Consider the following 15445-nt stretch of genomic DNA (forward strand, 5'->3'; position numbering starts at 1 on the left):
TGTAGCTTCCAAAAGTATGAAATACACATCTGAATAGTAGATTACATACCAAAAGATATTGTGTGTTCCAGTATTAATATAAATTCAGAAGAAATAAAGCATGACTGACATTAATTTTTATTGATATTTTTACTATTATTATCTAAAGCATTATCTTAATTTGAAAGGTGTGATAAAATTGAACATTGCAATGCAATTTGAAAAGTCAAATTTTACAGTAGCCATGAGCCCGATATAAGTGACTAAGTATAATTTTCTATTTTAATTAAATTTAATTTTGTTTTAATTTTTTATTTCCTCCTGTTATTTACTATTAGTTGATTTTTTTAAAAGTAGAACTTTTTAGAATAAAATTAATTAAATTTTATGCTTTAAATTTTTATTTAAATAAAGATGGAATCATACTTTCCTAAAGTTTCTCGTTTGTGCAAACTATATTTTCATTAACTATGTAGTGCGAATGTCAAATAATTGTTGGACATGATGAATTTAATTCATGTCTTTTCATTCTACATGGATAGCATTTTGTAAAGAAAAAAGTTATTTGTAATATTTTACATTTTAAATAAGAATATTTTTATAAAACTTGATAATGATAGCTACAAATTAGTTTTCCTTAGTCCTAAAATAGATGCGTTTAAATAAAATAATTACTGGATACTACTTTTGTCATATATGTGTGAATGAGAATAAACTAGTTTCCATATTTTAAAAAAAGCATTTACTGCTCTGTTTTGATTAATTATAACGTTTCCCTAATCATTGAAATTATTTAATTTTAGGAAGATTGCCTAGAAAGGAGAATTCAGTGCAATGTGAACCTAAAATATTTGTCAGAATCTTAAAATAACGTAATGTTAACAGATTCGGTTTTCGTTGTATCCTAAATACTTGTTTTCAACTTAGAATGTGTTATTTTTTATTTCCATCTCGTGGTGTTTTATTTCATCTGCTTCACCAGTTTAGTACCATTGACATTCTTCTTCATTTTAAAAGTTGAAATGGAGTATATTATGTATGGAATTGTGATCAGAGCATTTATGAAAGTAAAGTGAGGTGGATTAGATCCTCTTTAAGTATTCCATTTTAAGGGTTTACTTTCATAAATTAGTCAAGGGTTGGTGAGCTATAAATTTATTCTTTACAATATCATTGGAAGTTTTTAGCTTTTTTTTTAAGGAGATTAGCATGAAGGTTTATATATAAAGCCTTGATTGTATTGCTGATTGTACTTTTTCTCACTACTTTGAATGAAACAAAAGCGTATGTTGTATCAGTAATGATTTCAGAAAATGGGAAGCACTCAATGAGTGCAGGTTTGGGGCTTTCTTGGGGAGCTTGTTTATTCACTAATACTCATATCAGTAATGCTGGTTTTATCTTACTATTTGTTTAAGTGTGAATAGGCCTCTCATTACCATTCTGTATTTAGTTCAAAAATATTGGTAATGCTTCTCTGAATTTTAGATTTGTTGTGAAAATTAGATAAATGAACCTTGAAGAAAATGCCCTGATTTAATTTTGCTGTTATTTTGAAATACTAATTTTGGAATATTTTAGTAATACATTAAAGGAGAAATCATATCACTTAAATTTTAAATTATTTTCAAGATAACAAATGTGTTTATATGAATATCAACAGAGGTGGTTAAAATGAGTAAAAACCTGTGTTCATTGTTTTTAAGGTGACTTGATTTATGTAACTTTAATTGTTGGGTATTAGTTTCTAAGATTCCCTCTAATGTCCAGCTAAAAGGTCTCATTATATTAACAGGCTTTAAAAAATAGTACTACTCAGTTGAACAGATTTAAAAATATATAGACGATAATATTTTTTCTTTAATTTCATTTTGCTTTTATAATTAATTTGCTCTAATGGAGACATGACAAGAATTGACTATGTATAGATCTTGTATAATTTCAGTATTGCAGTTAAAAACTCTCCTGCTACCATATTCAGAGTGCCACTTTTCATGTAATGAATTATTAGATTGAAAATTATTCTGACTTACAATCACTTTTCACCAATATTGATTTTGGTACATTGCTTTGATCACAAATACATGTCAACCAAAATGACCAAATGGATATTTTTTTAAGATATAGCATTTGGTTTTATATGGCAAATTTTTGAATATCTAATATACCAAACAGAAACTAAATATGTAAAATAGAATATCCTCTAAATTGGTTAATTATACCCCTATTTAAATGAATTGACTCCTTTTTCCATAAATCAGAGTATTAACATTTTTCAAAGTAGTATCTGTGTTGGGTCACTTTAAATTTCTCCCTTATAGAGCTGGGACTGGACCAGCTTGGCTCAGTGGATAGAGCGGCGGCCTGCGGACTGAAAGGTCCTGGGTTCGATTCCGGTCAAGGGCATGTACCTTGGTTGCGGGCACATCCCCAGTAGGGGGTGTGCAAGAGGCAGCTGATTGATGATTCTCTCATCGATGTTTCTCACTCTCTATCCCTATCTCTTCCTCTTTGTGAAAAATCAATAAAATATAAAAAAAATATAAACTTAAAAAAAAAAATTTCTCCCTTATATGATTAAGTATAATTGAAACTAATGCCTTACTACAGTATGTAATATTCGAAAACTGAAAGTATATTCCAATAAAGGGGGGATGAGGACAAATAAGTAATACCTTAAGAAATTTTTAAAAATGGAAAAAAATACTGTTTAATTCTCGGTAATTATCTAAATCTAACATATTTAAACAAATATTGAACCAGAGCTCAAATATTATTACTGTGAATATTTATGAAAATAGCATACTTGCAGATTTAATATTTAATGTCTAGAAACTCAGGGATAATTAAGTGTAAACACATTTTCGCCACACATACACATTTGGATTTTGGTTACCAAGATGTGCTGATATGTAAAAACTAGTAGCAAATTAAGTTCTGGGAAAAAGTCATTTGTGAAGCTTATGTAAGATTCTTTGCCTTTGCTTTTCATTTCCTTTTGTTAAAATCAGTGTCCCTATTTATAACATTGACAAAATATCTGTGAAGAAAACATTAAAGAATCTTAAATGTCTGATAAATACTCATTTGCCTATAGAGAAACGTGAGGTGTCCTTACTCTTTCTCAGTATTAATGTTTCCATTACTGATACACCTTTCCTGTTATCTGTACACATCAAACCATCATCTATATTCACATTTTAATATTTGTTTTATATTTCAGGGCGTTGATGATGCCTTCTATACATTAGTTCGAGAAATTCGAAAACATAAAGAAAAGATCAGCAAAGATGGTAAAAAGAAGAAAAAGAAGTCAAAGACAAAGTGTGTAATTATGTAAATACAATTTGTACTTTTTTCTTAAGGTATACTTAAGTGATAATTTTTGTACATTACACTAAATTATTAGCATTTGTTTTACTTTAGCATTACCTAACTGTTTTTTCTGCTCCATCCAAACTGTTAGCTTTTATCTTGAATGCTTATTTTAAAACGACAGTGGAAACTTTTTTTTCTCTAAGTGCCAGTATTCCCCGAGTTTTTGGTTTTTGAACTAGCAATGCCTGTGAAAAAACAAACAAACAACTGAATACCTAAGATTTCTTTCTTGGGGTTTTTGGTGCATGCAATTGATTACTTCCTGTTTTTTCTTACCAATTGTGAACTTTAGTGTGAAACAAATGAATGAAGCTTTTAAATCCTCCCTCTTTTGTGTTTTATCTAGTCACCTACATGGATTAATTACTAATTATAACTTCAATTGAGATTTAATGTTTTGCCAGAATATTAAGGGAACACGAATTTCTGGGCTTCCTGTAGATTCATCTTGTAGCCATCATGTCCTCTAGTTTCAGTTGCCATTACTTAACTGTAAATTTACACAGTTCACAAATGCTTTCTTCCTCTTTCTCTGCTATTTGTCATAGTCAAGTTCCCAAAAATAATATATTTTTTCTATAAAAGGGAGGAAAAAAAAGGAAAAAAAGGCAATGGAAAATATTAAAAGGCTATTTACTTTCCACATAGATAAATTCCTATAATACTCTTAATAACTTTTCCTGTTAATGCAGACCCAGTATGTAATGAGGATTCTAGCAACCATTTGGGGGGGTATATTTACATGCTACTAAATTTTTGTAATAATTTAAAAAAATTTTAACATGTATAAAAATTCTCGTAGGAATTAAATGTAGTCTCCCTGTGTCAGAGTGCTCTTTCCTAGCATAACTTGAAATAAAACTTTTCTTGAACTTCAGTCTTTAAAAATGAGTTTAATTCTGGTAGTGATATTAGAGATGATTTGAGTCGGTTAGTTTAGTAGGTGTTAAAGAGACCAAGTTGAAGTCCAGGCCCTGTGTGAACCCCGGAGACCACTGTGAGTTTCACAGTGTGCAGTGCATCCCTATGGTCTCCACTGGTTGTCAAGCATCGGTTGGTCAGAAATAGGGACTGAGAGAGATGTGGCTAGCTCAGCAAGATACATTCTCACTATGTGGTGGTTCTGCTGACAGTTCAGGAACATAACTTAAAAACAACAATAGAACTTAAATTATATGTATATATTTTAAATGAGGTTTTGGGGATGGGGCAAAACTTTAATTTTTTTAAATAATGAAGGGGAAAAGTTTCAAAGTCTCTTGTATTGTCTAGTTCTACTTAGCATGCTAAAGTAACATTTCATAAACACTTTACAAGTCTGGCCCATTTTTTAAAGAATATCTAAGGCTTAAAAATAGATAAATTAAGAAAATGATTCTTTCAGTACATTTGAAATGTTGCTTATTTTAAGTTTTAAAGTGAGATGGTATGTACATTTAAAGCGAGAGGTGAAAATATCATTGAACTAGGAGGAAGGTGACTTAGATTTTGGTGTATTTTACAACTTTGATTTTGGGCAGATCACTTATCATTTCTTCATGTTAAAATAAGTCATCTCAAGGCCATAGCTAGCCTTACAATTATGTGATTTACATTCAGTTTACATAAAAAATATACCTGTTTGTCAGTCTGAGCATAATCTATAACTTTTTACCTGTGTTACTATTTTCAATACCAGTTTTAGGCAAAATTATGCAAGAGTGAAGTTTATTTTTGAATATCCTTTCTCCATATTCAAGACCCTTCCTCCCATATTAGTGTCACCTTGCCTGCCTACCCTTCTCTATGGCCAATGACTTAATTGTTTTAATACATCTAATTCCCCCTAACCTCAAGATTTATTGTTATTTTGGGTTTCTTCTTGAAGGCTTCACATTAGGTCACATCACAATGCCTTCCCCCTTCTCTTATTTGCTCAAGCTCAACATAATCTGACAGATACTACAGTGGGATTTGACCTAATGGCTAATTTTTGAGGTGGCTGTAGCAATTTAATCTTGAACCTTTGAATATTATGTTTGCTGACTGGTCCATTAGTGACTAGGAATTTCCATTCCCATCCAATGGAAGAATTGTAATAAAGGTGGTGCTGAAAGAATTCCTTAGATAATCTGTAATTAGGACTGTGCTGAAAGAATTTCTTAGATAATCTATAATTAGGACTAACTCTGGTAATAGGACACATTGCATTGTTTTAATAACAAATCTTAGTGAAAAATACTTTAAAATTTAATTTATAAAGCTTTTTAGCATGGTTCATTCAACATATTTGAGTGCCTTCTAAATGCCAGGCACTACACAAGGCACTGAGGATATTACGGTAAAAGGGACATAATCTCTATGCTAAAGTAGTCATTATATTCTAGAGTGTTTGTAATATCTTTGTAAGGCATTTGGCATGTGACCCAGAAATAACCATGCATATTTTAGTTTTGTAGGGAAGGGAGTTGGTCTCTTAAAATTTCTTCCATTTTTGGAATAATTATTTTGCTCTGATTCCAATGTAACTTTAATCAAGCTACTTTATATAAATAATTTTCATTGTTTTAAGGGAGTAAGCTTGACTGTACATTTTTATTTGGCTCATAAATGTGTGACTCTATTGGGACAATTATAGTATACATTAACTTGTATGTAATAATATTAAAATCCCCAAGTGTGTAATATTCTGGTTGGTCTCTTTGTATAAGTAATTAAAATAGACTTTAATAATAATAATAAATTCTGAAAGTTAGGTTTATTTAAGGACAATTAAACATGTGCCTGAACTAATTCACAGAAAAGGAAATTTCTGTGTAAAAATCATTATGATTTCTGAAACAGTTTCCTAAAGTAAGGTCCATGAAACATTATCTAGGTGGAGTATTAAGACTTTTAGAACCTCCTCTTATTTCTACCCAAGATAAAGAAATAGCCATACTTCAAGAATAGCAGTGCATAATTGAGGGAGGGGATTTTTTAGGATTCTTGAATTTGTTATGTAGCTGGACAATTTTTTTTTAAAGCAGTGGTAATTATCCTTTATTATCTAAATTTCGAATGAATTGACACAAGGTTTGTTTTCATAGAGATTTTAATTGAAGAGAAATGACCCTAGAAGTAATATAAATGTTATCTAATTATTACAGACTTAAAGATAAAAGTCCTTGTTGAAGTTGAAAAAATGCTAAATTATAGTCTTAGACATAAACATGTCTGTGGAAGAATGTATCAGAAGTATGTAGTAAAATTTGAATGAATATTCCCTATGGGGAATTCTAGGCTCTGTTTTAACTGAGTCACACTGCATAGGAATTTCGAACCAAACTTTTATAAGTTATCATAACCTTTGCCACCATTGCACAATTTTGTCTTTAATATATAAAGAAATCTTGTGAAGCATGTTAAGTTGCAGTTTGCACAAGTTCATCTCATTTGTATTCCAGCAATTTTTTTCTTCTAGCCATTTTTCTACACATTCAGTTTTTGTAGGTAATAAAAGCTGTCATTTACATTTGTCAACAATACTTTCATGATAATTATATATTTCTGATTTTTAAGAACTTATCAGTTACTATAAAACTGAATTTAATAACTTCTCAGTTAATATTGGGTAGCATGAAACCTGCTTAGATAAATTGAACAGCATACAACTGGTAGCTGCAAATACCTTCAGAAAATGAAATTATTTCTTTGTAAAGATATTCTCATCCGTTCTTAAAATATAGTGATAACTAGATTAATACGTATTTTAGTTTAATAGTTTTAAGTGCCTGTTTGGGATGATGCTAGGTAATTTAGATGAATTTAGGGAAAACAAAATTATTACCTGCAGAAATGTCAATTACAGAGGGCCCCCCTCCCCATAGAGCTAAATGGGTTATGTAATGTTTTATCCAAAAGTTTCCAGTTCCACTGTCTTGTGTTTTCATGTTGAAAATACTTTTGCATTTTTTTCTTTGAGTGCCAATTTCTTACTAGTACTATTTCTTAATGTAACATGTTTACCTGGAATGTATTTTAACTATTTTTGTATAGTGTAAACTGAAACATGCACATTTTGTACATTGTGCTTTTTTTGTGGGACATACGCAGTGTGATCCAGTTGTTTTCCATCAATTGTTTGCGCTGACCTAGGAATGTTGGTCATATCAAACATTACATTTAAAAATGACCACTCTTTTAATTAACTTTTAAATGTTTATAGGAGTATGTGCTGTGAAGTGATCTGAAACTTGTAATATTTTTGTCATGAACTGTACTGCTCCTAATTATTGTAATGTAATAAAAATAGTTATGATGACTATGCTAGTGTGTATTTCTTTTTTTAAAAAAAAAATACATTTTTATTGATTTCAGAGAGGAAGGGAGGGGAAATACAGAAACATCCATGATGAGAGAGAATAATTAATTGCTTGCCTCTTGCACGTCCCCTACTGGGGATCAAGCCTGCAGCCTGGGCATGTGCCCTTGACCGGAATTGAATCCTAGACCCTTCAGTCTGCAGGCTGATGTTCTATTCACTGAACCAAATCAACTAAGGCTAGTGTATTTCTTAGTAGAAATTTGAAGCATTTGCCCAACAACTGATATGGAATAGTTCATAATCACAGATACTATAGTGTAAATCTTTTAGTAAATCTTTTTTTTGTGTGCTGCTTATAAGATAGAAATATTCTTTATGAAAGGTGCTGTGAACATTTTGTAAGGTATGTTTGCTTAAACTTACGACCATCTTAGTTTTAATCCCGTTGCCATGTTAACTCATTTAGAAGTAGGTGCAAACAGATCTACCGTTATGACAAAAAAATAACTTTATTACTTTTTATCAAAGAAGGTAATTGATACACAACAGGTGATTTGTTTTAAGACCAAAGGAAGCTAGAAGCAGAATAATGGAGGTATTGAATAGGTATGTACGTAATGCCAATCACTGGCAAGCTATTGCAATATCAGACGTAATCTTCATATGTATTATTTCTATAACTGCACTAAAATCATGACCAGGTGCTACTCGTTTTGTAGTGAACTACTTCAAAAATTAAGAGAATAAATGTGTAAGATTATTTTGCTTAGTTTCATGTGAATTAAATGGCATTGTCAGTTAAATGGAGAAATGGGCTAAGAATAATTGGCAAAAACGTATTAAGTTACAATTGTTTTCAGTACATTATTTTTCATTTGAAATTAGGTACTCATTAATCTATAATTGGTAAGTTTGCAACGTTATGTTAGTATAAAATTGCATAAAGGGTTGCTGATAAAACTCAGTATAAATGGAAGTTGAACCCTGTTTTAGCTCAGTTAAGGCAGCTTAAATATTTTTTATATGTCTGTATGTGTTGCCATTTTAAGTTAGAATTATTTTTATATTTGTTGTACATAAACAGCTGACACTAGTTTTAGCGAAATTATAGTATTGATCAGTTAGTGTCTTTGGTATCTGAATAATAGCGCTGTTTCATAGCTCTGTATTTCCTAAGGAAATATAAAGCTTCTAGCTCTTTCATTACAAATTCACCCCGTGCAATAAGTTCTCTGATCTTCTCTGGGTCCTTCACATCCTTGTTTTTAAGGAAAACATTCTTCAGACGCTTATTAAAATAGTCTGCTCCTTTTGGATAGTCTCGTCCAAGGTACAGCAGCTTAAAAGAGAAAGATTATATATTTCTAAACCATGCCAATGAATAACATTTATAAAGTTGGTAATGTAATTACTTACATTTTTATAAAGATTCAGTACTTCTCCTCTTAACGAATTAGCCATTTTCATTTATGGGAAATATCCACTTATATATAGCATGCCTAAAGAAAAAGAAAGTTTGTGAGGTTTTTTTGCAGATAACTGTATTGTAGTAAAAATGAAGAAAACTGATTTTACCTGGGGGGAAAAAAGCTAACTTTTTTTTTTTTTATCCAGTTAATATTTTGACCACTTTTATGTTCTAGGCACTGGGATATACCTATGAATATTGGTTAGATAAGATACCTGCTTTCACAGAACTAACATCTCCTGGGGGAGACATAAATAAGATAATTATGAATTTTGACAAGTCCTATGAGGAAACTAGGATAATGAGAAAGAGAAAATGAATTGTCAGATATGTATGTACACTTTTTAATACCACAGTAGAATGTATTAGAACTAGATTTGAATGCCAGCTTTATAATGTTGTATAGGTTACTTAACCTTTCTGAGCCTCAATTTCCTTGTCATCAAAAGGAAGACTATTTTTTTTCTGCTCTCAAGGCAAGGCCAGATATGGAGGACATTGAGAAGAGGCCTGGTCAAATCTAGAAGGGTGCTATCCTAAGAAAGGCTAAAATGTAGAAGAAATTTTCTGTGTGAGTCTAACAGGCTCACAATTAATGGTAGATGGGCAATAAGATTGGTGGTAAAGAGGCCAAGTGAACAACACATATGGGATTACATAAGCAGGCAATATCAAAAGGGATAGGTTAGCAGAGATCAGTTTGGCTCAATGGATAGAGCGTCAGCTTAGGGACTGAAGGGTCCCGGGTTCGATTCCGGTCAAGGGCTTGTACCTTGGTTGCGGGCATATCCCCAGTAGAGGGTGTGCAAGAGGCAGCTGATCGATGACTCTCTCTCATCGATGTTTCTAACTATCTCCCTTCCTCTCTGTACAAAATCAATAAAATATATTAAAAAAAAAAAAAGATAGGTTATACGAAACTAGAGGCCCGATGCATGAAATTCATGCAAAAGTAGGCCTTTTTCACCCTGGCTGCTGGCACTGGCTTCCCATTGGCCACCAGCAGGCACCAGGGACCTGGACTTCCCTCCAGCCACTGGCAGGCGCCCAGAACCTTGGCTTCGTCCAGAAGGACATTTGGTCTAATTAGCATATTATGCTTTTATTATAACCTAGTGACCCAGTGCACGAAATTCGTGCACATTAAAAGGGGATTAATTAGAGGAAATAATTTAATATTGCTGTTTGCTCTTTTTTTTTTTATAATAGAAATGTCAGAGATGAAAGAAAATTAGTAAAATGTATATGAAAAATTTCCTTCTGTTAGAGTCTGGGGCATGCCACAGGAACCAGAGTCAAGTCCTCGGCTACCCACATGTGTGCCTCAAAATTGCTCAAGGCCCAGACCCAGCCGGCCCAAGCCCAGTGCCACACGGCCTCAGGTCCCCCAGGTGGGGGCTGCAGCCTCAGGTTGCCTGGCCTGGCGCCGGGAAGGGAGTATGGCCTGAGGTCCCCTGGCCCTGGCCGGGGGGTGGGGAGGGCCGCGCCTTGAGGTCTCCTGGCCTGGACCAGAAAGTGCAGCCTGAAGTACCCCATCAAGCCCTGCGGGGTCTCGGCCTGAGGTCCCCTGTCAAGCCCCACCAGGTGGGGTGTGCAGCCTCAGGTTCCCTGCCCTGGGCTAGTGCCACACAGCCTCAGGTCCCTGCCGATTGCTTATTAAGGCTCGTTACGGAAACCTGGCCTCCGCAGTGGGTAAAATTATCACGTGTTATAGGATCCCTGCCTCTGCTGTGGGCACAGCCATCTTTGTTATGGCATGACATCAATTTGCATATTCCCTCTTTATTAGATAGGATTAGAGGCCCAGTACATGAATTTGTGCACAGTTGGGGTCCAGCCAGCCCGGCCCCAATTGGTGGATTGGGACTGGGCCTGTCGGGAGAGGGCGACGACAGGAGGTTGGCCAATGGGCCCTGCCCCTGATTGAGGTGTGGGGGGCTGATTGGGGGCAGGGCCAGCCATGGGGAGGGGCTGTGGGCAGTGGGCCAGCCGCCAGGGGGAGGGACCATAGTGGATAGCCAGCCAACCCTGCCCCTGATTGGAGTGGGGGTGACGAGCGGGAGCAGAGCTGGCTGGGGGAAGGGGCTGTGGGAGCCCATCAGGGATAGGAACGGGTAGGGGGAAGGGCTGTAGGAGGTTGGCTGGCAGATCCCACCTCCTATTGGGATGGGGGGTGATAGGAGTGGGGCCAGCAGGGGGAGGGACAAGGGGGGTTTGGCTGGCCAGCCTCACCCCCAGATCTGGCTGGTTCACTGGCCCCGTAGGCGTCATAGCGACTGGTCGTTCTGGTCATTACACCATTCTGATCACTGGCTTTTATATGTATAGATGATTTCACACTTGCAGGAAAGTTGCAACATACTAATATTTTTTCCTGAACTATTTGAGAAGTTACTAACATGCTATCCCATCAGCCTGAATACTTTGCATAGCCATCTAATAGAAATATAAGAGGCACTTATATAATTTTACATTTTTTGTAGTACATATTATAAAATAAAATCATTTAATAATACTTTTTATGTTTAAAATGTTATTTTAATTTGTCACACTAGCTATATTTTAAGGGCTTACAGGTACCCAGGACTTAGTTGCTATCACACTGGACAGCACAGCTTTAGCGTGTATTGTCCATGAACAACGACATTTCCTACTGAACCATACGATCAGCATCAGGAAGTTAACACTGCTACATTACTCCCGTTTGATCAACAACCCCTTCATGATCTGGCACTTGTCCTAAAGATGCCCTTATTTCACTAGGGGCCCAGTGCATGAATTTGTGTGCCTTGAAAGGAACTGTGAGCCGCAGTCCCTGGTCCCCTGTCTGCCAGCAGCCCTGCTCCTGCTGCCACCGCTTTCACACACCATCCCTGCTCGCACCCACTGACGGCACAGAGGGATTGGGGCCGGTGCCAGCAGTGGGTGCAAGTGGGGCCAGCGCCATCAGTGGGTATAAGTGGTGGCTGCTGCTCTGACCGCCCCTCAGGAGCAGGAGGAGGTGGAGAAGCCCTCAGGGGCAATCAGGGCTGGCAGCCTCTGCTCACACCCACTCATGGCTCACACCCGCGCATGGCGCTGAGCGATAAACTAAGGTAAATTTTCCTCAGTCTGTGCAAATGTTAATTTAAACAGATTAAGGCAGTGTATCTTTAGTACTGTACACTGACGTTCAGGCATTTACGTGTCTTTTAGCCTTTGGGAACAATCAGTCTCCCTGGGTTTGCAACTGGTGCACCATTTAAGTGCAGCAGGGGCCTGGGACTGCTCCTTAACCTCGCATCAAATTATGGCGGCTTCTGTTCTTTGTAAACAGCCAGATGAGTTAGGGATGGAAAGAAACCCCCCTTCATTCTGAGAATGAGCTGTGAGTAGTAGGCAAAGGCTCGGGGTAACAATCCCCACTGACTGCCTTTCTAGTGCCTGGGCTAAGAAGCTAAGATATAATCAACTCCAGTCCAGGGTTAAGCAAGGATTGTCATTTTGCTAGGGATTATGGCATTCAAAGCTGTTGTTAATCACTCCTCCCCATGCAGTTCAGATGGCAATAAGAGCGGAAAGGAAACTGGCAAAGAAGGGCAATGCGCTATTATTATTGATTGGGATCTGGTAGACTTGACTCAAATAGACGAAGCACATATCCCCAAAGTAGTTAAACCTAAAAAGCTTCCCACAAAAGCGTATTCCAACACAACTTGCCAGCACTGAAGGATATGTAGTCAGGGAGGTCGGTGACAAGAGATGTGACAAAGGCTGGCATACAGCTTGGTCTAGTCCCACCTAGAAGCCAGATGATATGAGTGAGCTGAAAGGAGACGCTTATGCGTGTTCAGAACGGGTAGGTATGACATGACACCTGTCTGAAGGAAAGAGGAACACTTCCTTACTCTCACGCAGCTTGCAAGAGAAGTACTAGAGGAGAACCAAGCCCACTGGCATAATCTTCCTACAGCGCCCGGTGACTTACAACACAGTCCAGACTGCCTGTTCTGCCACATCCATAGCAATACCAAGGGCGGGGGAGGTTGGTAAGACTGAGAGTTTGAGCAAGTCCTCTCCCCGGAGGCCCACCATGGTAAGGTAATTTGGAATTATCACCTCCTTTCCCCAATCGGTCCTAGTTGAGTGGACTGAAGTTTTGTATCATAAAAAGTAGTTTGGTTGAAAAACAATTTAAAACGAATGCTGACTCCCAAACGGCTTCAGAAGTAGATGAAGTCAACGTTTATACGTTTATCTTACTACCGGGAATTTGGAGGTGGACCTCAACCAGCCCACAATCTGGGTTTTTTTCTCTTACAAATGATGACAATAACGCTGTAACCCACAACGACTAGCTCAGTAAGTAATATTTATTAATACATTTAATCAATGCCGTTGGGATAGAGCATTATAAAATTAGAATTCAAAGATGAGAAATGGTGTCAACAATTTGAAAGTATTTCATGTCCCGTTATGCTAAAACAGGGTGTGTGTTTTTTTGGTTCTAAAAATTCAGTTAGGCTTTGGAAGGCACTTAATTTCTTAAATCACTCAACTGTCATTTTCTGTGGGTCTCTGAGTTGTCAGTGTTCCTTCACTGGGGGAGGAGTCACACTCTGAAGGTTGTGCTAGTGGTTATCACAACTTCTGACCTTGGGCAAATGACTTGACCCTGGCAGGGCTTCAGCGACCTTCCTCCTTAAGCGATAACTTTTCCCAGTAACTGTTTCAAATCCTTCCCAGTTTTTTGTTTACAGCGGCTCTTAGAGAAAAAAAAAAAAGACACCTACCTTGCACGGGGAATACACAGAACCATGTGCAGGGAGAAGAATCCAAAGGTCGTTCATTTAAAAATAAACCAAGCCACTGGGGAGCCAATCTATTGTATCTCTTATCTAAATAGCCGGCTCCCCGCTGGCCTAAGCTGTGGGGACCCGGGTAGCGGGGCAGCAGCCGACCTGGGTACACAAATTCGCCCAACACACTCCAGGGGAAGAACGCGCGGGGGGAGGGAGAGAAAGAGACTCGCAAAGGCAGAGGCTCCAGGACACACACCCCGAGGACATCCTCAGCCCGAGCGTAACTTCGCCGCCTCCAGACCCCAGGGTCCGCCAAGCAGAAGGGAGCACCCGGACGCTGCACTCACGCACTTTCCCCGCGCGCCGCGGCCGGAACGCTCCACACGGCTCCCAACTCCGCCGCCTGTCACCCGCGCTGCACGGAGGCGGCGCCGCGAGCAGTCAGCGAGGGGGCGGGGCGCCGCCCGGAAGGACCCAGCGCGGCTGCGCGGAGCGTGCGCGCGGAAAGCGCTGTGTTCCTGGGGCGTCAGTGGGCGGGGCCTGTCGTCCTGACAACCCAGGAGCGTCCCGTCCACACAGCTCAGCTTCGCCTCCTGCAGACCGACCCCCGAGGTCGCGCTTCCCGCAGCATGGTGAGCCGGGGACGTGGGGGAACCTGGGGAAGGGGCGAGCACCGATTCTCCTCCCCAGGTGTTCAATGAGGATAAGAACCCGCCTTATTTTAGAGGGGAGCAGGTGGGTTTAGGAAAGAACCCCTACCCGCTGTGGGGGGAAAGGCCTTCTCTCAATCCGTGGTCTTCCCTATGCCCCCACCCCATACCCCGACTCACCGGACAGGTCAGATCTCACCCTGTTGCATGGTTTAAACATGGTCTCAGCCGAGGGAACATAGGGATTTTTGACCCAAGGTACGCAGCCTGCCCTGAATGTATTAATGATGATAAAGCTTCTCGTTTCCCTCCCCCCCCTCCCCCCACACACACATTCCTCAGCTGACTTTTCCAAGAACAGAGGCCAACATATAGCAATGAGATATTAATCTCATTAGGTTTATGGTAAGGAATTTGTAGGAGATCATGCAACTGTAAGATAAGATTTGTAGGAAAGTATGATCTCCTAACAAATATCTTTCCCCATTTTTCTTAAGTATGATTTCCGTCTTCTATGACTGAAATCGGAGGAAGTGGAAGTGTAATTAATTATTTAAAAATTATCGGAAAATGTAAAGTTCATTCTTTGTACTTATGCCCTTTAACTCTGAGCACCACTCACTGACTGATGCTCTTAGGATTTGCAGGGAGGGAAGGCTATGTGTTTATCCCAAACCTGCTTCACAGGAAAAGCACTAGTGAGAGGTGACAATTTGCCCATCTTTAAAAGATGGCTACTTGAGAGCAGGGGCAATGCTATTTATATAGTACTTACTTCAAACTGGAAGTATGTTAACTGTCGATAGCAAATATGATAATAAAAATGGAGCCCGTTTGTAAAAGTTATGTGAGAGCAAATTCTCTTCTATTCTCCTTTATATCATCTCCAGCATTTTAGAGTGTC

The 15445-nt window shown here is 37.9% G+C and overlaps 3 protein-coding genes across 11 annotated transcripts in view; 2 read left to right on the top strand and 1 right to left on the bottom strand.

Annotated features, from left to right (window-relative positions):
• The window catches only part of KRAS (KRAS proto-oncogene, GTPase), a 37620-nt gene extending 29978 nt beyond the window's left edge, over positions 1–7642 (top strand). For both annotated transcript variants that reach the window (XM_084877270.1, XM_084877269.1), the window contains one exon: positions 3203–7642. Coding sequence is in view for 1 of the 2 variants with exons in the window: in XM_084877269.1 (XP_084733395.1) it covers positions 3203–3319 (117 nt within the window). In the remaining variant the exon portion in view is untranslated. The remainder of the gene's footprint in view (positions 1–3202) is intronic.
• A 490-nt stretch (positions 7643–8132) lies between these two features.
• ETFRF1 (electron transfer flavoprotein regulatory factor 1) lies at positions 8133–14321 on the bottom strand. 7 transcript variants are annotated; one of them, XM_084877273.1, is made up of 4 exons: positions 14243–14321; positions 12810–12890; positions 9059–9141; positions 8133–8981 (listed from the first exon to the last, which is right to left on the bottom strand). In XM_084877273.1, the coding sequence occupies exons 3-4, from the start codon at positions 9107–9109 to the stop codon at positions 8760–8762; spliced, it is 273 nt and encodes a 90-aa protein (XP_084733399.1). In that variant the 5' UTR covers positions 9110–9141; positions 12810–12890; positions 14243–14321; the 3' UTR covers positions 8133–8759. The 7 variants fall into 7 exon arrangements, with proteins under 7 accessions (XP_084733399.1, XP_084733400.1, XP_084733401.1 ...); XM_084877274.1 differs by having other exon boundaries at positions 14239–14287; XM_084877275.1 differs by lacking the exon at positions 14243–14321 and adding an exon at positions 13883–14135.
• A 106-nt stretch (positions 14322–14427) lies between these two features.
• Positions 14428–15445, top strand: part of DNAI7 (dynein axonemal intermediate chain 7) — a 51549-nt gene continuing 50531 nt past the window's right edge. The window contains exon 1 of one of the 2 annotated variants that reach the window (XM_084877231.1): positions 14428–14523. In XM_084877231.1, coding sequence (XP_084733357.1) covers positions 14521–14523 — 3 coding nt within the window. In that variant the 5' untranslated portion in view covers positions 14428–14520. The remainder of the gene's footprint in view (positions 14524–15445) is intronic. The other variant, XM_084877230.1, reaches the window with a different exon arrangement.

Source organism: Pipistrellus hanaki (assembly GCF_964339955.1).
Source record: "Pipistrellus hanaki genome assembly, chromosome: 3".
Classification (NCBI taxonomy): Eukaryota; Metazoa; Chordata; class Mammalia; order Chiroptera; family Vespertilionidae; genus Pipistrellus; species Pipistrellus hanaki.

Bases quoted from the DNA above. Each gene is read 5' to 3' on its own strand.
- ETFRF1 (XM_084877273.1), bottom strand. From the start codon at position 9,109: ATGAAAATGGCTAATTCGTTAAGAGGAGAAGTACTGAATCTTTATAAA. The intron at 8,982-9,058 runs GTAAGTAATTAC...TTCTCTTTTAAG, and splicing joins TACTGAATCTTTATAAAAAT to CTGCTGTACCTTGGACGAGA.